This window comes from Tetranychus urticae, chromosome 3, assembly GCF_039701765.1.
Source record: "Tetranychus urticae isolate SD_2017Ah chromosome 3, NJAU_TeUrti_SD_1.0, whole genome shotgun sequence".
NCBI lineage: Eukaryota > Metazoa > Arthropoda > Arachnida > Trombidiformes > Tetranychidae > Tetranychus > Tetranychus urticae.
This window is the reverse complement of record NC_142960.1, coordinates 4,588,595-4,612,208: the sequence shown is the minus strand read 5'-3', so window position 1 is coordinate 4,612,208 and position 23,614 is coordinate 4,588,595. Positions and strand designations below refer to the sequence as shown.

At 30.4% G+C, this 23,614-nt stretch overlaps 1 protein-coding gene and 1 long non-coding RNA gene across 3 annotated transcripts; one reads left to right on the top strand and one right to left on the bottom strand.

The window, feature by feature from the left end:
• Positions 1-126: 126 nt before the first annotated feature.
• On the bottom strand, positions 127-23,614 carry LOC107371331 (uncharacterized). 2 transcript variants are annotated; one of them, XR_001570786.3, is made up of 7 exons: positions 22,832-23,313; positions 20,737-21,859; positions 3,093-3,227; positions 2,605-2,859; positions 2,307-2,502; positions 2,053-2,231; positions 127-1,908 (listed from the first exon to the last, which is right to left on the bottom strand). XR_001570786.3 is itself a non-coding variant. In XM_015939384.3 (6 exons), exons 1-6 carry the CDS (start codon positions 22,904-22,906, stop codon positions 2,123-2,125), a joined length of 1,893 nt encoding a protein of 630 aa, XP_015794870.2. In that variant the 5' UTR covers positions 22,907-23,614; the 3' UTR covers positions 127-2,122. The 2 variants fall into 2 exon arrangements, 1 of the variants encoding a protein (XP_015794870.2); XM_015939384.3 differs by having other exon boundaries at positions 127-2,231; positions 22,832-23,614.
• LOC107371337 (uncharacterized) lies at positions 3,773-6,737 on the top strand. The gene is made up of 5 exons (XR_016199973.1): positions 3,773-4,290; positions 4,521-4,825; positions 5,136-5,170; positions 5,278-5,663; positions 6,089-6,737. It is a non-coding gene; the product is annotated as an uncharacterized LOC107371337 (long non-coding RNA).

Here is a 23,614-nt window from a genome sequence, read left to right as displayed (position 1 = left end):
GTTGGATTTTTTTAGTGCTTTGTAATTGTCTCTTGATTGTTCTACTCGCCTAAATTATGTTATTTGCTGTTAATTGTTTGTTTTGTATTTAAATGTGAGTACAATGTTTACGAATGGAAACTCAAATTACTTTTAATCATCTTTATTGATAATAAAATGAAATGGTGTGTCTTTTATTTGTCTGTAAACTTGAGAACCCAAAATAATTATAATAATATTAATACGTAAAACAGGTGAGATATAATGGGTATAACATTATCTCTTGTGTCAAATTATACATATTTTTTTTATATTTTATACTTGTACATCTTTGTATAATATATAAAAATTTGATCATCAATAAAGGATAAAAGTAAAACAATCATTATTCATTAAAAGGAAATGGTAAACAATTAACATCAGTTGATTTGATGAAAAATAAAGTGAAAAAGACAGAATCAAGAAGAGAGAATAAAATAGTCATGATAATACAATGATAATAATTTGAATCATATTTCAGTCTCTTTGTCTTAATTCAATAACAATGTAATTGGGAGACAAACTTGAGATTTATTCTGTTTCTTGATGAGACAAGGGAATAAAATTGATCAACGATTAACCGATAATGTTATTATCGGATCATTATTACAATCAAGATTGATAGGCAACTCAGTGATATTCAATTGGTAATCATTAAGATCACTTTAAAAAATGAACAGATGGAAATGGTTTGGGAAGATTAAAAAAATATCAACAATAATGGACAGAAATGCAGTAATACCAAGGCAAGGTAAATGGGTAATTCTGGTTCCAAATGTATTGATGGACTGATTGCCGGTTAGCCAGAAATTAGGCAATTGAACAAATCGATATCGAGTTGACATGACAGGGTTTGGGTAAGTAACTTTTTCCCCATGGAATTACTTATTTCAAAATGAATTAACAAGAGATATATAATAATATGAAATAAGATCTGGGAATGAACTAAAATTATCTACAAAACAATGATATGGTGAAAGAGTTTTGGAAAACAGTAGATTGTTTCAAATTTTGTTCATTTGAAATGTTTTTGACTTGAATAAAAAGTTTATGGGACAATGAGCTTGATGATGATTTCTGGGACCAAAAATGATCAATTGGATCCATGGGTGATGACGTCTATTTACAGTTGTTTTTGGCCTCCAGTGAATTATTGACGAGCGAACAGCAGAACAATGGATAAATCATTTAAATTATTTCAACATTAACTGGTCACTTGTTATTGTTTAGTTGTACATAAAAGATTGTTTCATGGAAATTCTGCCATTCCCATTACTCATTTGTAACATTTCGGGCAAACTTTGATATGATTGTTGACAAAATTGTATTTGATTCAACTGGATGGAGTTTGGATGAGTGAAAATGAGTGAGATGAAGATGATGTGAAATTTTGTAATTAGGATTATCGATGATCAATTGGCTTAGTGGTTGAAAGATTGGTTGTATTGTTTGGTCTCGTCCAATGTGAATAATTGACTAACTACCAAGGAAGGCAAGAGACAAACAAACGAAGGTTGAGACAATAATGGCATAATCACAATGATATATTTCACTTTCAATTGAATCTTAATTGAATGTGAAATCGGGTGAATTGAGCTTTATATTGGCACACAAATTGTATTTCCATCTTTACTTTCTTGAGCTTTGTGCGCTGTGACTTGATTGCCTTTGATTGATGACTTCTATCTAATAACCTCCAGTTTTTGATCTGAAAAACATTTCAGCTCAGGTTGTTTATTGTAATTTGATTGAATATTAATCAGTCCTGGATTAAAGTCGACCTCAAATTACTGTCCAATTTTCTTTTGATTAGATTTTTGAATGGTGACAAGGTTAGGTCCTTCGGTTTTAATCATGAAAGCCTGCAAATGGTTGATTTCAAATTGTGGCCTTTGATTTGGATGATGAAAAAAATCCATGTGGAAAAGTATATGTAAGAGTTCGGTGGAGAAAAAGAAAGATAGAAATAGATTGTGTGGTGAATAAGAAAGCAAGGAGAGAAAAACAATAAGAAAAAAGGGAAAAGAAAACTACATTAAATCAATTTAAAATGTAGATCTTGTTTGGATGTTATCATGGTTTCATTTGGTAAGATTCCGAAATCTTATATCAATCCAATAGGGTGTGCCCTCCAGCCTGTTGCATTTGGACCAAATTTATAAACCAAACGTCGGCCAAAAACAGGTAACAGCACTTGACTTTTGTAGTAATACCTGTAGATGATGAAAGTAAACACAAATTATGAGCAACAAGATTTATAGATTTTTGTTACTGGAAATATTAATTACCTCATAGCTCGACTCAGTTTTTCGTATGTCATTCGAGGATTTTGCTTTCTTTGACCCCAAAGTTTGGCCACTTTGTCGGATTGGACAAACTTGAACACTCCATCTTCTCGTCTTTCCCATCTTATTAAACTAGGGTTGGTAGCAGGATCCAGGAGAAGGTCTCGGATGAATTCCCAGAGTTTTCCATTTCCTTTACCTGTTTGGACGATAAAACAAATTGGAAAAAGTCCAATCAATGAGATTAGCATAATTAGCACAAATAATTCCTATTTGACAATGAATTTTGACAATAAATCACCTTGTCTATTTCTTGATTTAGCATCTTTTTTAGGCGGTCTTCCCCTTCTTCCAACTTTTTTCACAGGAACAGGTAATGGTGTGGTGAGAGAAGGTAATGTTTTACCAGGTAAGCCGGTAACTGGGTCAATAATGGTATGGCTAGGAATGGCTGCAACCAAGTTAGGATCAGTGTTTTCAACAGCTGCTAATAAATGTGCCGATTGTCTCTCATTTACGGTAGTCATGGAGCTGCTTGTTGATTCTCTGTCAGATTCTGTGATTGAATTGTGATGTGATTGATTCAAGTCATTCCGGAGTTTCGTTGGAAAATTTGTCGTTTCAAAATCCCAAACAAGTTGAGTTCAAGAAAGTAAACATGTAAAAATTAGAAAATGAACAAAATTAGCATAAACAATTTCAATTTTGAGCAAAAGCAATAGACGAGTAGTCAGAATAGACAGAGTTTTGATTTCCACTAAAATACAAAATTGAAATTATGTAATTTACCGCTTCCTGATGATGATGGACTACTTCCGTGGCCATCAAGATCCAAACATGATCCTCGAAGTAGATCGAAACTGGGCAAATTAATGAGACAATTGTAATCACCAACGCTAGGGCTATTTAAGGTAGTCACATTTCCTGTAATGTAAGAAAAGGCACAAGAAAATAAATTAGTATTATGCAAATTTCATTGTAAACAATTGTTGGAATAATATACATAGGAAGTGTAACACCAACAATTGGAAATGTAATCAGTATAGGGAACATTTCATTAGACATCAAACAATCTCAAAGCTCAACCAGGCATCATTGATGGTCATTATAGCAAAATATTGGACATAACCAACTTAAACACAATTGTTACAAGCAGATTTAAAACTTGCATGAAAAACACAACAGCGTTGAACAAACGATATCAGACGATTTCAAATGGAGATCGCCGATGGACTTTACTTGGACTTTATTTATCTGAAACAAACGTCTTGATTTAAAAGATACATGCGACAATTATCTTACAATGCAAAACTGACTAAATAGAGCTCAAAGTTTTAACAAAACCAGGATTAAAATTGTTCATCATTAACAAAAAGTATAGATTTGTAACCAAAGAGTAAGAGATAGAATCCATAAGACAAATTGAAAGTTTAAACTTATGCCCACAGGATGACTCTGTTGAATGCTTTACAATTAGTTATTGACAATCGATTTTTTAGCGCAATTTTTTTAATCATTTCTTAATTTTTATGTAATTTTCTTTAATTATTGTATCAAGCGACCTCCATTTTGGCCTAAGTTTAACTTATAATTTGTCTTATGGATTGCTATCTCTTCTACTTTACTCTTTGTTTGTAACCCTTTTTTAAATTATGATTCACTTTTGTTATTTGGAAACCAAGGATATCAAATAACAACGGTTGTTACCTTAGAAAAGCTGATTTCAATTTTCATCTAAAGCTTGCCTTTGAATAATATTAAGCTATTTTTTCTTATTTGTTCCTAATATTGACTAATTTAATTAAATTGGCTTGTACTATCTACATAACATACAACTTATGATAACTTGTATGTTCTGTATTTTTTCTTGAAGTTTTTCCTCTTTTTGGTGAATTGGAAACCCTTCAATTGTCCATCTTGTTTTGTGTACTTTCTCTATAAACTGTTAATCATCATCAACTAGAAAATTTTTCATCTTTTTCAACAAGTAAGTATACAGTATGGTGTCGTATTTATACAACAATTTACTCTTTTCTCATCACTTATTAAATTATTATTGAATTTGATTGACGTCAAAAGGTTTGGCTTCTGTTCTGACCAAAGATTGGCTCAATTTTTTTTATCAGGAATAGTATATTTAACAGCTTAAGTCTTCATCCGTTACATAATTGTAGTGCATCAATCTAATGGACAATCTTTCTTTTGTGTTTCCTTTAGTGGCTTCACTCACTAACATGGATTAGATAAACATGAAAATCTCTTTTCAACTTCCGTGGATTTTGGATCAAGCACCAGGACAGTACAGATTCCCTCAGATGACCTAGAGAAATGGCATGGTAGAAATTTTCTGTGCGAGTTGACATCGTTGATCGGATTGTACTTGTCATAGATCAAGATACAAATCTGATGTTGCTTGTGGTGTGATTTTTAGGTTAACGTCTCACAGTGTACAACTCAAATTGTAATTACACCTTGGTGGCCTTAATCATCCAATCAAATTTATATATTGTCAGGGATTTATGGTAATTTTGATTGTCATGAATCTCAATTTATTGATTCACAAGAAAGTGATGGTAAAATGAGAAAAGCAAAAGTGAATTCTGCAATGTATCATCTTCCTGAGAAGATGAGTTTAAACGGGAAAATCCTGAAAGATCAGTGATAATATTTGACATATATCCGACAAAGTATGATATTAGTTGCCTCTATTAGCTTGAGTTATTTTCATCATGAAATAGTCTTTTCATTTCATTCAAAATATGCTTTTCTCTCCCCCCTGTTGTACGCCATCTTTGTATCATAAAATTTTTTCTTTCTCTCTAATCTACTCAGAAAAGCTTCATCAAACGGTACGTCCATTACAGCAGGTATCAAAAAATAATTCTTGAAGCTTTAAAAGATAGATTCACATGCAAAATCACGAAATATCATTTACTAACTTTTTCTTTCTTTTCTCTTTATATTTTGTTTTCAGACGCAATAATGGACGCATGATAATAACAAGAATAATTTCATCTTCTTCTCACTGAATAACAAATACATAGTAAAGACAAGAATTAAATGATAATTTGAATGAAAAGATTTTCCCGTAACATGGTCAACCTAAATCTAACATTCATTTTCCTTGGACTCTTGGTTTCACCAACATCTACGCATTATTTTGGTGTTAAATCTGTTCAACAACTACAATAACAACAAATAAAAGTACCACAGAGAGCAAGCGAAACATCAACAACATTCCAAGAGCAAAAGCAACCCCTCTATTAACATGGCATCGATCAAAGCAAAGTCTTTCTAATGATCTGTTGGAAAAAATTCACGCACATTTCAAGCCATTCATTCTTCCCTAACATTTTCCAGGTAATGCATGTAGACGACTCAACTAAAATGGTTTTAATAACTAGTTTGATCTTGATTCAGAAAGAGCCTGTAAATCTAACCAGTCAACATTGTCCATAACAATTAATTTCAATTGTTACTTGGATAATTTGTAAGAGATTTTCATTTTACAATTTTAATTCAGCAATTGAGCTTAAAATTTTCAGACCTTTCAAAACTGCAAGAGTTACTGTAATAATTAGGTGATGATCATACACTTTGAATTATTCACAGACTGAATAATAGCTTCAACATATCGTATTACCGAATGTCTGTTGAAATCAACAAGTTGAAATGTGAAATCATCCATTATTCAGTTATTATCTGAATAAATTTCGATAATAAATTCTCAAGTCTTATAATTTTTTCCATAACAATTGAAGTAACTTTCTCTTTCTTTCCTTAAGGTTCACAACTTGGATTATGTATTAACAACATTAGATGCAATATGGTGGTTAAAACAAAGAATCGGCTCAAACTAAATTCAAATCATTAATCGATTACAAACTAATAAGGAAAGTGATCGTGAAAAATGGTTGATTAATTCCTCTTTTACCACATTACTTATTGACCTTTGATGACCTTACTAGCAGCTGAGATGGTTTTGATAATCATGTTACCCGCAATGAACAGAAAATCACAATAATCAATTAATTTACAATTGCCACGATCGACATCTCATCAAGCCAAAGACATTCACAATTGGTTGAATCGTTCAATTCCTAATGCTCTTTGATACCCAAATGAAGACCTAAATTTTTTGAAAAAATTGACTTTATCCGCATTCGTTGATTGACAAATTTAAAGTCGATGAACTAATGAAATTGTTAATTTATTCATAGTTTAGGTTAATCAGCCTTAGGTTATCATTAAAGTTGTCATCAAAATTTTCTCATTGAACAGTTAACCATAATCATTCACAATTAACTATTTCCTTGTAAAAGTAAACCTTATTTTGCTAATCAATAATCCAAAATGAAAAGCAGTAGCTCAATAACAGCTTGTAAAAGTTGACCAGAATTGTTTCATTAACAATCATTACCAATCTAATTACAACCATTTTTGATTTAACCTTAACTTAATCAAGTTAATTATGCAAAGGTTAAACCTTTGACTTGAAGAAAAAAGTAAACTCTCAATCAAAATGGAAACAATGAATGTAACAATTAAATCAGTCAGTTTTCAATAAAGAAACTGATTGGCAATTTTATATAAACCAACCTAAATGATGCATTATTAAATTAATTATAATGCATTAAATTTATATAAATAAATAAATATAAAAGATCAGTGGAAAAGTTGATAAACATGATTAAGGAAAAGGTGAATTGAGATTTATATTATGAGAAAGATGTTATTATCATTTCAAGAATACAAAATATAATTGTAAGGTGAAGACGTTTAAGAGAGAAAAGGATTTCGTCCATTTATGACCTCAACATGTTAAGGTCACCAGGACAAGTTCAATTCAGATGATCAGTTAAATAAGTAACCATGAAACATGTAGGTGAGTTAATCATACGTGATAATGAAATGTTCAGTTAAGGTAAAAGTGTATTGAGGTGAAAGGACAATAAGAATGAGAGAAAAAAAAGATTAACTCATTTTAATGATAATTAATACAATTTTCACTTCACTGGCCTAAGGTGAATGCCGATGCTAAATCAAGTTAATTACAATTTTAAATTCAAGACTAATTTTTGATCTTTTCAAGTTCATTTACTCGATTTAGTTTTCATTTCAATTCCTATGAAAATTACTGATTAGTGAACTAATTGCTTTCCTTTCAGTCTTTTCAGGCCTTTAACTATCCAAACTGACCCAACATGTTTTTCATTATTTTCATGACCATTGTTGTGACAATCAGATTTAGATACTGAAGATTATATTTCAATTTAAGGACAAATTCTGGTAAACAAGTTACCAAAAACACCTTTTACAGCTTTAACTGTCAATCAAGTTAATTTTCCCTTCTCATCATCTTTATTTCAGCTCAATATTTTGATTTGAATGATAGTTAATTGGATAGTTAATTGTAAGTCATAAACAATATTCACTGTTTAACACATTCATTGAGCAAGTGTGTGAAAACAAACACAGTTTAGTGAAGATGGACACCAAGCCTAACATGAAATTACTCAAGAAACTGTTGATAAAGCAACAAAATATGATCACAATAAACAAATTGTTGGGAAACGATGAAAACCAAGTTTGTTAACCAACAAATGATATTCATTGCAATCAAATGGATGGTAAAATAATAACCTTTCTGTTTATGAAAACAGATTCAATTGAAAGTGGTCAACAGCAACACCATAAACATCAACATCATTATCAACAGCATGATAGATGATTAGCAATAATAACATTGTTAATCAATGATGAAGCAAAGGATTGTAATAAAACGTGCAAGGTCACCATTAAGTATTAGTTGATTCCCAATCCAACACCAAACATAATCCCGTTCATCATTATTGACCCAAACATAAACCATAATTGAGGTCATTTTCAAATAATTTGACATTTTTCACTCTTTTACTTGCACCATCCAACTGACCAACATCTATTCTTTTGCACATTATTAACTTAATGACCATTGTTTATCATTTAGTTTATCATTTTGTCCATCATTCTGTTCATCATTACCTCGTAATCAGTTTTGTTTACCTCAAATCAAATGTATAACACCAAATGATTAGATTTAATTCAAATGGCAATCAAATTATAATCTTCTTCAAGACAATTCTAACATTGACCTTATGTTATCTCATTAAATGGTTAAAAATGACCAAAAGTGATTACATTTCAACACAAATTGCTCATTAAAATTCAGAAACAATCATAATTTAGATTTATTGGCTTCTAATTAACCAATTTAAAACAAAATAATTTCCTTTCACCAGTTTTCCTATCAATGTAATTATCAATGATTAAAATAGCGTAAAATAACGTAAAATGATTGAAATAAAAGTCTAGACTGTAACTTAACCTTAAATTGTCCACTTTAAACACAATTAGCAGCATTCATCAATAACAATTAATGTCAATTCAAGATATCGATGAAAAGGTTAAGTTTATTTGCACTAGCCAATGTTAACTGATAAGTAACAGAGAAACAGTTATTAATGGTGGGAAAATGTGGGAATTTAAATTGTCTTTTAGCTAAATTTTACCAATAAAAGGTAAATCAAACCTTTTAACACATAATTGCTGGAGACAAATGGAGTCGCAATTAGAAAGCATTTTAAAAGAGCAAAAACAATTGACAATTAGCTTGATATTCAGGTTTAGCTACCATATGAAGATGATGGAGAGGAAAGATGCTAAATAGACGATTAACCTTGTCTTATTGATGGGAAACTGAAAGATCGCTTGAAGCAAATCAAGTCGCCTTTGGATAACAATTTGATTGAAACATCAACATTAGACATTTGGACATTTGTTTGCTCAGCCAGTCATAATATTCAATTTTTAGGTCAAATGAATATTTAAATTTACATTAAATTTAATTTACACAATAAGGGTTGATATTGGTAAACAAATGAGCAAATGTCAGGTAAACAAGTATTGGTAAATAATAAAAGAAAGATAATAATGGTAATCAAAATAATAATAAAAAAAAGTAATGACAATCATTATAATAATAAGGTGTTTCAACAAATTATCAAATATTTGAAAGAAGAGGCCAGGATTAATCATTTACGATTAATCATGTTGAATGTTGATTATATTAAGAATGTCATTATAAATCGATTCACGAAAGCCTAACATTTCAAATCATATTTGCCCATCCAAGGTCAATCAATCACAATGCAGGTCAATATTGACCAAAAAGGATAACAAATGTACAATAATTGTCAATCTAAATGTTTGATAAAAGATGGATTTTTTTATCGAAAAAATCAATTTTTCAAAATTGCAAGTTGAAAGTTGATTCGAGTTGAATCAAGATTTGATGTTCAGTCAATTCTTGAATTCATTGATTGTTGCTTGGAAATTTGTACGTGCAGTTGGACAGTTTTCTTGTTTTTGTCTTTTTTTCTGGTAAAACCTGGTTTTGCTAATTTTGTGTCAATTTTGATCAGTTTTTATGAATCTGACCAACACGTGATTATCAGAGGACTTGGTCAGTTTGGCATTAGTTTATCACTCGAGTTATCATTTGAATTTGTCTTTCGATTAAACCTCTTTTCTTCTCACAATCAATTGATTGTAACCTTTATTACCTCTCTGTGATTGAAAAAAAAACATTAAACAAAAATCCAAGGCTGTCCAGTTCATTTAGCAAAGTCCCAAGTTTTCATTGTAAGTTTGCCAAGGTAATGATAATGATGCTGATAATGATGCTAATATTTCGACAATAATGTTGATAATAATTTGGGAGGTTTTACTGAGAAGATGGCAATTAAATGTTTAAACAAGTGAATTAACAAGATTAACTAATTGAGTGATTAAAAGGTAGTGAAATTGGAAAGTTGATTTGAAAGGCATTTGTTCAAAAATTGGAGAAAAAAAGTTTGATTGGAAAAAACAAAATCTCTGGAGAAACCCTTTCATCTATTTATATTGAAGACAATTAGGAATAGGAATTGATATCATTACTATCAGCGTTTAGCCGCAAGCTTTTGATCATTTCAAATCTTATTTCATTTAATCGTTCAAGGATTTCAGTGATACGTTCAGACGACAATCAGGAAGAAAAATAGACAAAAATGGTTAACAAGAAGAAGAAATGGTGATCAGGAAAGTAGACAATTAGTTAATTGTAATGATAGTTTGGTCAAGTTTATGTAAATACTTTGGGTTAACTGAAGATCGCTATTAATCAAATGATAATGATTGTCATTTTGCGCAATATTGGCTTTAAACGATTTGAGCTTCAGAGGTTTGTTTGTAAACCTTTGCATGATTAACTTGGTAAAGCCTTTAAATTGTGCAAAATGATGAACAATTAGTTGATTGTTAGACTATGAAAGTGTTGAGCTTACATTGACATTTTTTTGGAAAGAAGTGCAAAGAAGCTAAATTCAATCGTCGATTGAACTGTATTTAACCTTAATTAACTTCTTAGTTTAATTTTAAATTATCACGCAAATCGAATGAAAGTTTCAAGATTAATATGATTTAGAAAACTATTGATTTAGAGTTGGAGATTAAAGTGAAAGTGCAATTCATCAATTTTCAGGTCAAATTGGAGTTGATCTAAAATGCAAATCAATCATCAATTGTAATTTATTCCGTTTACAGTTATAATTGTAATGAGAAATCAAAAAGCAATTGATAATATTATTTGATTGGATAAGGAAACTTTTAATCGATAACCTTGTTAACCAAATTGATCAACAATATTTCAATGGTTCGGTTTAATAACATAAATCACCTTCAAAGATGATCAACTTTGATCATCAAAATGGACAAAACATGGAAAAACTAATCAAAGATTTCTTGAAATCGAAAATGAAATTACATAGAAATGCGTAAAAATTAAGAAAAAATGGATCAAAATTCAGAAGAATCAGTCAAATTATCTAAACTGAAATCTTGAAATGGAATGAAAAATTCTGTAAATTATAAGAAATGAAAAAATGTTGAAAAGCTCAGAATTGTCCGCAAAGTGAAATGAATCTGGCGATTTGATGAAGTTGAAAGTGTCAATTAAACAATAAGATGGTTAAATGAGATTGTAATTAGTGAATGTTAAATGTTGAACCTTGATTCAGTGAATAGATTTACCAATTAAAATGTTGATTGTTGGTAACAATTCAGATTAATGAGATTATCTTTTCAGATTAATTTGATTTTTTGACATTTTACTGAGCGATGTGATCAAATTGAGAAAATGTTTCAAAGGAAAACAATTAAACTTCTCAAATAACAACAATCTCAACAATGATTCAACTAATCATCAATGATAATCAACTAATTAAACTGCAACCACTGGTAATTTAATACATTACCTTTAATCCGTTTTAACTTTTGTTTTACCTTTTTGATTGATTTCTGTATTGAGAATTGATTCTCAATTGAAATGCAAAATTACTTTCTTCTTCATTCACTTTTTTGTCATTGTTAGTGTCACTTTTGTTGTTATTATTATCATCAACATAATCATAATCAACCTCATCACAATCATTATTATTCCCTGTCCAAGGTGAATCTTATTCAAGGGTAAAACAATCTTAATATTTGATTGTGATTAACTATTTTTCCCTTCACCATTAACAATCAGGAACGCAAAGAAAAATGTCTTTTGTATTAATGGAAAAATGTATTTCGATTTTGCTTTGGCTGCAACAAAACCAGAAAAGCTTTGAATAATTTTGTAAGCAAAAATTGTAATAACAATTGAAAGTAAATCTCCGAAAATCAAATTAAATCTCTATTAAGGTCTGATTGATTGTAATTTAATATAATATTTACCATAAATTGCAATTTCCAATATTGATCAATGACAAAACACCAATTTCAAGATGAAAACAAATGAGTTTGAGAAACGTTTCAATAATCCAGATTTTAAAGGTTTGACTGTTTAATTGTCTCTTCATTGCAAGTCTATTTAAAGGCACAATTAGTTGAGTTAAATTTAGTTGTAAACAGAGGAATTAACTGTCAACACTATCTATTAACACAGGTTTTATCGTAATTTACTGATTGTTACCAATCCTGGTAAATTACCGTTTTACATTCAATTGTAAACAAAAATATTAAAAGTTGGTAAAAAGTGGAACAAATTGTTAGAGTTGGTTAATCGACTGTTTTTCAACCTTTCACATTCAACTGATTATTCAATGAAATGATAAAGTTAAGCAATGTTTCTGGTCATTAGCTGGTCATCATTAAGTCTGCCTTCCAGCTAGACTAGAGACAATGATTTGACAATTATGGTTACTTTTAATAATTGCTTGTCGTACAATATTACAAATGATTAAAGGTTTACCATGAATTGTAATCACAAAGCAACATTGTTTCAACTTAACAAGTTTTGTCTCCACAAGTAGATGTCAGGTAGTAATAAATAGGCAAATCTTGAGATGTTTTAAATGGTCAATTTTTCTCTATTCATCTTTACCTTGAAAAATCTGATGCGTTTCTGGACAGTAAACACATTGAATTGATCATAATAAACACCTGTAAATGAGCCTGAATCTTCAAAACTTAAAACTGAATATCAGTTCAACTCTAGTCGATGCAATCAAATAACCAGCTATAAAAATATCAAAATGACGGTTAAAATAACCTGATAGCGTTTTAACCTAAGAGACTAACCAAACTGCAAGAGACTAACTTAGGTCCAGAGACGTTTCTTTTGTCAATGATCGACGATAATCCGCTTGAAGTCTTTGAATTCATGAAAAAAGTGATGAAGTTTCTTCTTCTTCTTCGAGTTCTAGATAATCTGAATTATGAAGCGTCAGGAAGGAAAAGTATTTTGAATCATGTTTATCATAAAATCTTTTCAGGATTTTTCACAAATATTCAATGCGATATATAAAAATTGATTGCATCAAAATAGGATTTAGGAGTTAAGATCATGCTAATTTGCCCATAAATTAAGCTCACAGGTTAGACACTTAAAGTCAAGATGAGCTGGAAATTGAATGTCGATTGCGATCCAATTAGTATTTTCAATATTAAAAGTCGCAACAAATGGACTTTTATCATCTTTTTGTCACAATAATAGTGCAAGGATTCGATGATCGTAACTAGCTTTTGATGGAAATGTTGGTGAACAAAATAATGTTTCATTTGATGTAAAAAACAAAAACATTGTTAACATCCTTAACGTTAATCTAATGAGGATGTGTTTAACTATTTATCCTTGATTTATTAATTGTTGGACAATAAAAATGTCGAGTCCATTACAATCGATATTCAACTCATTGACGTGTTCAACAATATTGACGACGTTGTTAATAAAAGTTAGTTATTTTCTGTGACGCATTTCAAACCGTTCATATTTACCTTTTTACCTTTCAATTGATTTATCAAAATCAAATTACACTTTATGATATTCCTTGAATTGGATTTAATTGCGACAAAATCATCTGGTTAAGAAAGGTGCATAAGCTTAACAAGCTTTCAAGTGTTACAATGATAATAAAAAGATGCTAATAATTGATCTTGATTAAGCAAATTGAGGTTAATAGATTAAACATAAAAACTGTTTATTAGATTATTTCATGGTAGAACCTTCATTGAAACTTTATGGAAACTATTTTTGTTTCAAATAAACTCGTCATTGATCAAACTAATTGTTGACTAGAGTAAGATGATCAGATAAACACGGAACTAGGAAAGGATTAAATCAACTGATTAACAGCTTCATCTGTTTCATTATCAATTGATGATCATTTTCCGACGTCAAATCGGGTTGATATTTTTGTTTTGTTTTGCCGTTTACATGACAAAATTATGATCATTTGCTTGATTATTAAATCGACAAGGTTGATCATTTGATTTTATCAAAAATTATTCATTGGACATTGAACAATAATGGTTTAAGTTAATTGCAATCCTGTCTGAGTAGCTTATTTAGCTAAAAATTGACTGTTGGGTTGATTTCAAAAATGACAATTGATTGCAACTAATTAAATATTAATGTTTTCAGCTAAAAATGCGTCCAATTTGAATCATTTTTTTCTTTCAATTATGAAAAGTGAAACCTGAGCAAAGTGTTTCAGGAAGTTGCTGCATTCAATTTGGCAGCGACATGATAATTCATCAAGATAATTGTGTGATTGTAGTCAGAATCACTTGTCATAGGTAAATCATTATTACATTGGAATGAAGGGAAGTACTAAAGGATATGTTGATTGATGGTAATCGTATGTCCATAATAATTACAAAGGCCTGATTAGTATTTTGAGACCTTTCTCATCTGGCTATTTATCAAGTGTAAACAATGGTCGTGAATATCGCATGTTTAAGAATCGAATCGGTTTAAGTTAGAAGTTGCTTGAAGCCTAGATTTCAAGACAGTTCAAAACCTGGGTCCATTTGAAACAATAATCAAAGACTTAACTCTACCTAAAATGTAATTAACTTTGTCTTGAATTGAACTGTAAATTAATTTGAAGCAAAAAAACTTATTATGAAAGTTTGGAGCAAATATTTGGTCAAAGTTAATTACTAAATTACATCAACTTTAATATACTCAATGATGCAATGAGAATAAAAGAAGATGAAAAATGAATATTGCGATTATCGAAGCAAACCTGACATGGAAGCCAATTTATACCTTTAAATATCCCTAAATAGTCTTATTATAATGAAAATATCATGAAAAAAAGGGTTTCTTATTCAGTCTTGAAACAACAAGGAACACAAAAGTTGTCACTTTAATGGTTAAACTTTGATTTAAAGTCTTCTGTTATTGTGTTAAAAGGATATAATTAAGAGCCAATTGAGATGATATAATTGACCATTGAAAGATGCCATTCAATTGAGATATTAATGAGGAAAAGATGGGATCGAGTTAAAATTAAATAACCAAATCAAAAGTTAATTTAAACCTAAAAACAAAAGGAACCTTTTTTGGGCAAAGAGAAAAAAATTCAAAGGTTTTACCATCAAAAGTGATTTACCTTTGAATTATGTAAATTGTTCAATAAAAAAAGTGAAAGGAAAAGCAAAAAAGTTGAAATTAAAAGTTAAATTAAAAGCTAAATTAAACGGTAAATTTGATTGTACTTTTATTACAACAGATTAACAGTTTCAGGTTTAATTGAACTGAACATCATTTAATTGATTGTCATCATAAACAATTGAAGTTGATTTATAATGAGTAAAGGATTTTAATATTGATTGGTAAAACAATTTAAAAGCGTAACCAGAAAAGGTTGCAAAACAGAGTTACAAGAAACTCTGTAAAAGGCAATCTGATTAACCTTTTTAATTGTAATAATTAACATGATTACCTGTTGTTGTCTATTAATAATTGATCAACTAGCTGTTAATTTGTCTGTTAAAAGAAATGTTAATCATGTTCAATATTGAGATCAAGTTGAATTTGATTCTGATGAAGCTGATTATTCATTTGGGATGATAACTGAATCCAAAATGATCAACACTGCCATTGTTATTGGGTTACAGAATCAAAGTTATCATGTTTCCATTTATAGCATGTTATAGCAACAATTGGTGATAAATTATTGTTGATTAACAATGTTAATGTTTCATTATGTACAGTCTGGGTTGAGTGTTTGATGAGTTTGTTGGTTAACCAACTTGAAAGGATCAAATTAACATGAAAAGAAACTTTAATTTCACTTTTAAATTGTGTATTATTTAATGCCAACTGAATCAGATCATTAAAGTAAATTGTAATAATGATCATTTTTTGTAGCAACAACCAAATATATCAATTGTAAATATCTGAAAATTGCTTTACATGGAGACTTCATTGATGCTATTATTTGCTAATGAAACAGATGATTAAATTGAATAATTAGACAGACAATTAGACGATATTCCGAGAGACAGAAAATGGCTCAAAATGAATGAATGGCTTCAGGTAACATGATCAATTGAATTAAATTAATTTTTTCATTTTTTGTTTTTTCTTTCTGTTGATATTTCTTTTTTCACTATTACCTTTAACTTCATTATTGTAGCTGGCAATTTTCAATCCAGAATGATTATTAATATTACCATTTAATTCATTTGATTGCCAAGTCTTTCTGATTAATCTGAAAAGTTATTTTGCTTTTTTTGCTTGGCAGGCTTTTGAACAGTTATAAACAATGGTTGACAATTGGGCAAATCAACTGCTAACATTGAGAACCTTGAAAATGGCTTCAAGTTAAACAGGATTTGATTAGAGTTGTTCAGCGTATTTTTGTTCACTAAGAAGATATCATTTCAATGATTAAATTAAAAAGCTATCAATTTGTCAAGTAATGATTGTAAATACAAGTTAATCTAAACATTTGAAGAAGCTTTCAATAAAAGGCGCAAAAAGCAAAAAACAAAAACTTTACAAATTGGAATCTCATTCAGGTTGGACATTTTCATGATTGATTAAAATTTCCTACAAAATGAGACCAACGAGTTTTGTCATTATTACGTTCATTAGATTGAGCAATAGTTTGACCGTTTTAATCGCCATTCAACGAGAATTGAATGACTTTTACTCAAAATTATCGTCTTTGTTGATTACACAAGTATTTTAAACATTCATTTAGACTAACAGTTTACAATAATAATGAAAAATAAAACAATATCTTCAGACGTTAAACTTTGACTAACAAGTCCTGTGCTCAGTGGTGTAACCATTACCATTACCCTTTGATGGAGAGAAAGCATTCAATTTCGAGTTGATATAACATCAAACCGACTGTTCCGACCATAAATTCAAAACGAATTGATATTTGTTTGTCTGATATAAAATGATTTATGACCGATGAGCCAAGAACATTACTCGAAACGTTAAACTCTGAGTGAGTGTTAAATACACTGCGCGTCATAAGTATAACACCAGAATTTTTTTGATTTTACTTATCTTTAGGCTAATTAAAGGTAGCTTTGGCCTAAACTTATCACAGACAAGTCAAAGGTCTAAAACTCTAGGTCTTATCAAATTGCTACAATAACCTGATGATGTTTTCAGAAGTTAAACTCTGACTAAACCAGCTTCAGAGGTGATACAATATTGCTACAAACAGCTCAAAGGTTGATCTTAAACCTTAAGTTTGATCAATTTGTTGCAATAACAATGCAAATAATGTTTTTGAATCTATGAGTGAAAGATGATTCAGAACCGTTTGGCCTTGTCTATAGATGAAATATTTATCTGAACCGAATCAAATAGAGCTTTATGTGATCATAATTTTCAGGGCTTATCAATTATCTTGTCACAATGATAAATGAATAAATAATCGGATCATGCCCATAACACGTTGAGTTGCACCCAATAAATCTGTGAAAGTGAATAGTCAATATTCAATACAAAAGTTTGATGCATTCATCAGTTAATAAGACTAAAAAATGTAAACATGAAAATACGATTTCAATTTCATTGTTTCTCTGATTATCCTTGAAGATGATCAGAACGATTTATGACCAAAAAAACGCAAAATATTGTCATCATCGATGTTAACATCATTAATGGACAACATTAAAGATTCAGTGAATTATTATTCAAGGTAGAAACAAAAAGAGAAGACGAAATAAAGAAATAAAAATGTCCATTGAAAGTGATTAAATTGACTGCAACTCATATAGTACGTAAGGTCATGCTGGACAATTTCATGTCACTTTCATCAACAATGCATTTTTAGCTTGAATCATCATTACAATTTACCATCAAAACTGCATGATGGACACAACAAAGAGATTAGGTTAAAAGTGAAACTTGAGCGAAGACAAATGATGAAAAAAAGAGATAATCATTATTGGAAGAACGAACGAAATTTGGTAAACCAAGTTAATGGAAGATTTGCATTGAAGAAATGCACAAACAGAACTTTATATTCAATTAAAGGGGTTAATTCGTGTTGGATCGATTCGAAGACCTTCTTCATCCTAATTATATAAAAACTATTGTGACCTTTAAAAGTTGATCAAGTCCATTGGGAGTTGAAAATAGCTGCAAGCTAAACAATATTATCATTTACGCTTTCAAGTTATCTTTACATTTGATATTTAATGAGCGCAAAAACATCTTTTGGAAACTCCGGAATCGTGGTAAATCGACTCTTTAATAACCATTCATCGGCCTTGATCGATTTAACCCGACACTTGCGATAACAAATGTTGACTGAAAGTCAAGAGCGAAATCGAAAACAAAACTGAAACAAAAAAAATTGTTGTTCATCGCTTTGATCAATTGTCCAAAATTTTCTCACTGATCGATTCCCATGTAAGAATTTCTTTTTTTCAGAAATCATTTTTTTTGCACTTTTCCAACAGCTATTCTGGACCGACTAATGAATGTTAATATCTTTAGCCTTGAAATGATTAGGATAACCTCGTCAAAATATTTACTGTGTTCTGATTACATGTCATGATGTGATGATTAGCAACTGAATGAGAACTGAAAAGGTTGAAACTAACGATTACACAAGAAGTGTAAAAGTGAATTTTACTTTTTGTGGCCTCAGGTCACAATGAAAGTGGCGAAAAGAAAAGTTGAACGTAAACAAGAAATGATAGTCAACATTTAACCAGAATAAAACTGAAAGCTCAATCTCAAAGTGAAAACAGTTGAATGAAAATGAATCCTACTGAAAGAAAAGTTAAAATTGAATAAATTGTATCGATTTAATTGTTGATTGATGTTCAATTTTTGTTTGACCATTCAATGTTAATCCAGATATGTTTAGTAAAATTGTTTGGTAATGAACCTCAATTCCGGAGAAGAGATGTTAATCTTAAACTTGCCAGGCCACTTTGCAAAGGTCAAACATTTTTTTCGCTAATAAAATATATTACCGTTTGCAGGTTTTAATGTTGACTTTCAGGTTTTGTTTTTCATCCAATATTATTTTACTTGAAATGCAAAATAGCAAAACATGAAACTGAAAACAACTGACTTGCTGACCTCTTCATTCATGTTTTTCATTCAAAAGATGGGTCAATCGTTTTATTAGATTAGACGCTAAATTGAATAGTTGAGAACCATTAATAACCAACACTTGAAACATTCAGTCTCATCCAGATTAAAGGTTGATTAGTTAACACACTGATTAGCTTTAAAACAGATTAGTCAAAACAGTTTGCCTTCTGTTATTTTGTTTTTCTTGTACTTTCTTGATCCATCCAAATCAACTGTAATTGGTGATTGTGATTAACGTTCACCAATTGACTGGCCCAAATTGAGTATATAATTCAAATGAAAGTGAAAGGCAAACATCTAATAATATTAATGGTGAGAGATAAGATTTAAATTGTGCTTCATTTAACAATATCCAAACATTTCATGATTGATTAGACGTTTGTTTTGGTTTCATTTCATGATGATAATGTTACATGAATTAGCAAAGTTTGACCTGAAAAGTAAAACTAACGGAAAGATTTATTCGTAAAGATAAATTTCAAATGGTCAAAAGTTGGTCAAAAATGAGAGAAGCAAAAATATCTAATTCAATGAATCCGATTAACCTTTGAAAGATTATTTTAAAACTGATATATTTTACCATTTGTGTTGATTGTAATGATTGATAGAGAGAAACAATTTGTGTTTACAATTTAGTTTTAATCGTAAACAATTGAATCATCTTTTGCAAAGAAAAATTCAATTGAAACAATTAACAAAATTGGTTGACTAATCAAGTGTGTTTGAGATTCGCAAGGCTGCGTAAAATTGGTAAACTTTGGGTTTAATTTTGGGTTAATTGTCAATGGGATTGGATTGAAATCATCTTTTAATTTACCAAATCAAATGTAATTTTTTGTTTTGTTAGTTTCGGTATAAATAATAATTGGTTTAGAATGGATTAAAGGTAAAAAAGATGGTTAAAAGTGAGTAATGATGAAAATAAGGACAGATATTATATGATGAAGATGACCCAAGAAAATGACCTGGAAACTTGTTTGTATCTAACTGTTTCCATCATTATCTACTGAAGTAAACTTCAAGTTCACCATTTCAGGATTCATGGCGAAATGGATTCATGTTAATCAAGTATAATAATAAAAGTGATTCCAAGTAAAATTCAAGTTTAAACCAAATTAAACTTGCGGTAGTTGGTGTTTTTTAAAGCGTAACCTTTTTCATTTCACTTTTCAACTGAATTGAAAAGTGAAAGTTTGTAAATGATCAAAAATGGTTATACATTTGTTTTGATTGTTGCACGCAAATGTTCAAATCTCAAGTTCACTGCGTGAATCTCATCAACATGTTGATTCTCAGCATGACGATGAATAATGGCAGTGCAAAAGGCAACAAAAATGTAACATTTATAGTTTACAAGCTGAAAAACAATAGGTAAAAGTTGATCATGAAACAAGTCAAATAAAATTGAAATTAATCATTTGCATTAAAATAAACATTGAGATGAAAAATGTGCCTGAGTTGAGATTGTGTCTGATGTCAAGTAAAGTAAAGTTGACTTACTAAATGAATTGACAAGCTGATTAAGGGTATCATAAATGTGTGCTCCATATTTTGGGTTCATTGAGATGAAATCAATCTTGGACATTGAACATAATTGTTGGCCATTCATGTTTGCATAAGCCAAGGGTTGAACATCATCGACATCAATGTTGCGATCGCCGGCCCAACTGAATATCCAATGCCAAACATCTTCGGATGTCCATTGGTCTGGAGGCTTTGATTCCCAGTAGCGTGATTCCAGGTCAGAGGCAAGTTCGGAAAGAAAGGGTGAATTCTTGGAAATGTCCATTGTCCAAAAGGTTGACATGAGTCCATCAAATTTTCCGTCAATATAGTCTGTATATTTACAATTGCCATTCATGTGATGATTATTGATTACATTGGAGTTGATGTTATTCATGTTAATGACACTGTGGCCGCTGTGATTACTGTTTGAACTATTACTGTTGTTACTTGTAATACTGCTATTACTATTGGTGTTGGTGTTGCTGATTAAGTGGCTTGAATTGATGTTATTGTTGACCATTAGATCCAAAGGGAGGGTTACATTGTTTAAGTTGGTTGTGGTTGTTGTTTGAGCTGATGATTTAGTAGAGACGGGTGAAAGTGAAGGTGAGGTTGATGTTGATGATGGACAGTGTGATAGAGGAGAGGGTGATGTGGATGTTGTTGTTGCTGGTGCAACAGGTGAAGAGGAGGATGAAGATGATCTGTTTGAAGGACTCTGGCTTGGTGAAAGGCTTGCATTTGAATTGGGACTTGAAAGTTGCTGGTGTTGATGTTGATGCTGTTGGTGATGAGAAATGTGATGTTGTTGTTGTTGCTGCTGCTGTTGGTGGGGATTTGCAAGTTGCTGTGAATGTGTTTGATGGTTAGCATTGTGATGATGATGGTGTTGTTGGTGATGGTGATGATGGTGAGAGTGATGGGTAGAGTTCAAATTTGTTTCACTGTTTTCCAATCCCTGGTCATGATAGTGTCCATTCAAGTCTGTGGATAAAGTCAATGTTGGCCCAACAGGGTCTAAGGTTAAACTGGTCAACGGGACACTTGAAGATAAACTTGAAAGTATTTCCTTTGTATCAGCACTAGAGTCAAAAAAGTCACCAGTAAAACACTCGTACTTTATTATATCCAAATGAGTGTGAAAAAAGCCAAATAAAACCAATGAAATAAATTGCAATAAAATTAGATAAATGATTAATCAATTTTTGGGTTTTCATAAATTCAACTCTAAACTCTAACATTTTAATATTGCTCCATCTTGTGGGATTAAAAGGTTACATACAAAGGATAGTTAATTATCTTAATCTATGGATCCGATAGATAATTATCGGTAACAATCTTAATGTTTGCCTATTATTTTTCATTACTAGATGACCATTTGTAATTCAATTAATTGTCGTGTTTTTAATTTAATCGTGCCAACCATCTTACAGTAAATACAATTGATTAATATATTATGGAAATGTGATCTGTTAAATAATGTATGCGTAACTGTAATTTAAACAGTTCTCTCCTTTCTTTGGTCCTGTCTTTCAAAGCTGATATCACTATCAATCGCTATTTCTTGTTACTGTTGTTACTGGATTCTGTTATTGCTTGGAGGTTTAATTGAATGTGATTTACTATCAAAGAGAGGAATCAAAATGGTGATATATTTAAACTGATGTTAGATGTTAACATTTGTATTTAAATTATAAATAGTTAAAATCTTATTACAAGCAAGTCACAAAATGATCATCTGATTTTAAATAAGACAACTTGAACTTGACATACACACATTTCCACACATTACTTTAAATTGGAAAGTGATCATGATAAGCCTTAATGACGACAATTAATTAATGGTGATATTATATTAAAGACTCGTTTGAATGTCATTTAATTTGAAATTATGATCAACAGATGCAAAGACAAAGTTAAATAATGGCCATTTGGAATGATCAACTGTCAAAAAGGATACGTGTTTAATCAATCTAATGTCTAATAATATCGATCAATACAAATTGCTAACGAGATTGTTTGTTTCCTAAGCAAATGAAAACACTATTAACCAGCAATAATATTGATTAAAACAAGATTTTCAACTTACCAAGCTTGTGTCATTATTAACCATCAGCATGGTTATGCTGTTATTTGGTTGACAGTCAAACTGATTATGAACCATAACAGCAAATGAAGATTTAAAATGGAAAACGTCTTCTTGGAAACTGATGCAAAACTAGGAATCGTAAAAAGGTGTATAACAAAGATTAATCCGATTAATTGTCAACAGTAAATGATTGTCGAAGTCAATTGTAAACGCAAAAAGAGTTGCCAATGTTAATCCATCCAAATTGATCAATCAATAGTAAACATCACAAAATGAACTAGAAAATTGGAAGCAACTGGAAGAAGATGAATTGTCACAAATAATTTTGATGATCAATATTGAAACAGTAAACAGTTAATCAGTAAACAATCAAATGATGGGACAAGCAAAATCATTGGTTAAAATGGGCAAGAAATGAGGTTGAAAAGGCGAAGGCAAAACATAAAGTTAAACTCGTTATCGTCAATGAATCGCGTTCAGTAACGAAATTGAAAGTGAAATTTGAACGGGAAAAAAACCGTGAAAAGAGAGAGAAACTGGAGGTTGGCTTCGAATTTCAAAGAGAGAGAGAAAAAGAGAGAGAAGATGATAATGATAATGATGATGAGGGAGAAAGTGAGAGTGAGATTCGAAAGGTTGTCAGGTAAGATTTAAAGCGAAAGTGAAAACTGGGTGAGAGCATGTGAAGAGCTCTTCTTCTTCTTCTTCTTCTTCTGATGATGATGATGATGATGAGATGAGAAATGATATTTAAATGATGCTGTTGTACGACGTATTAACGAT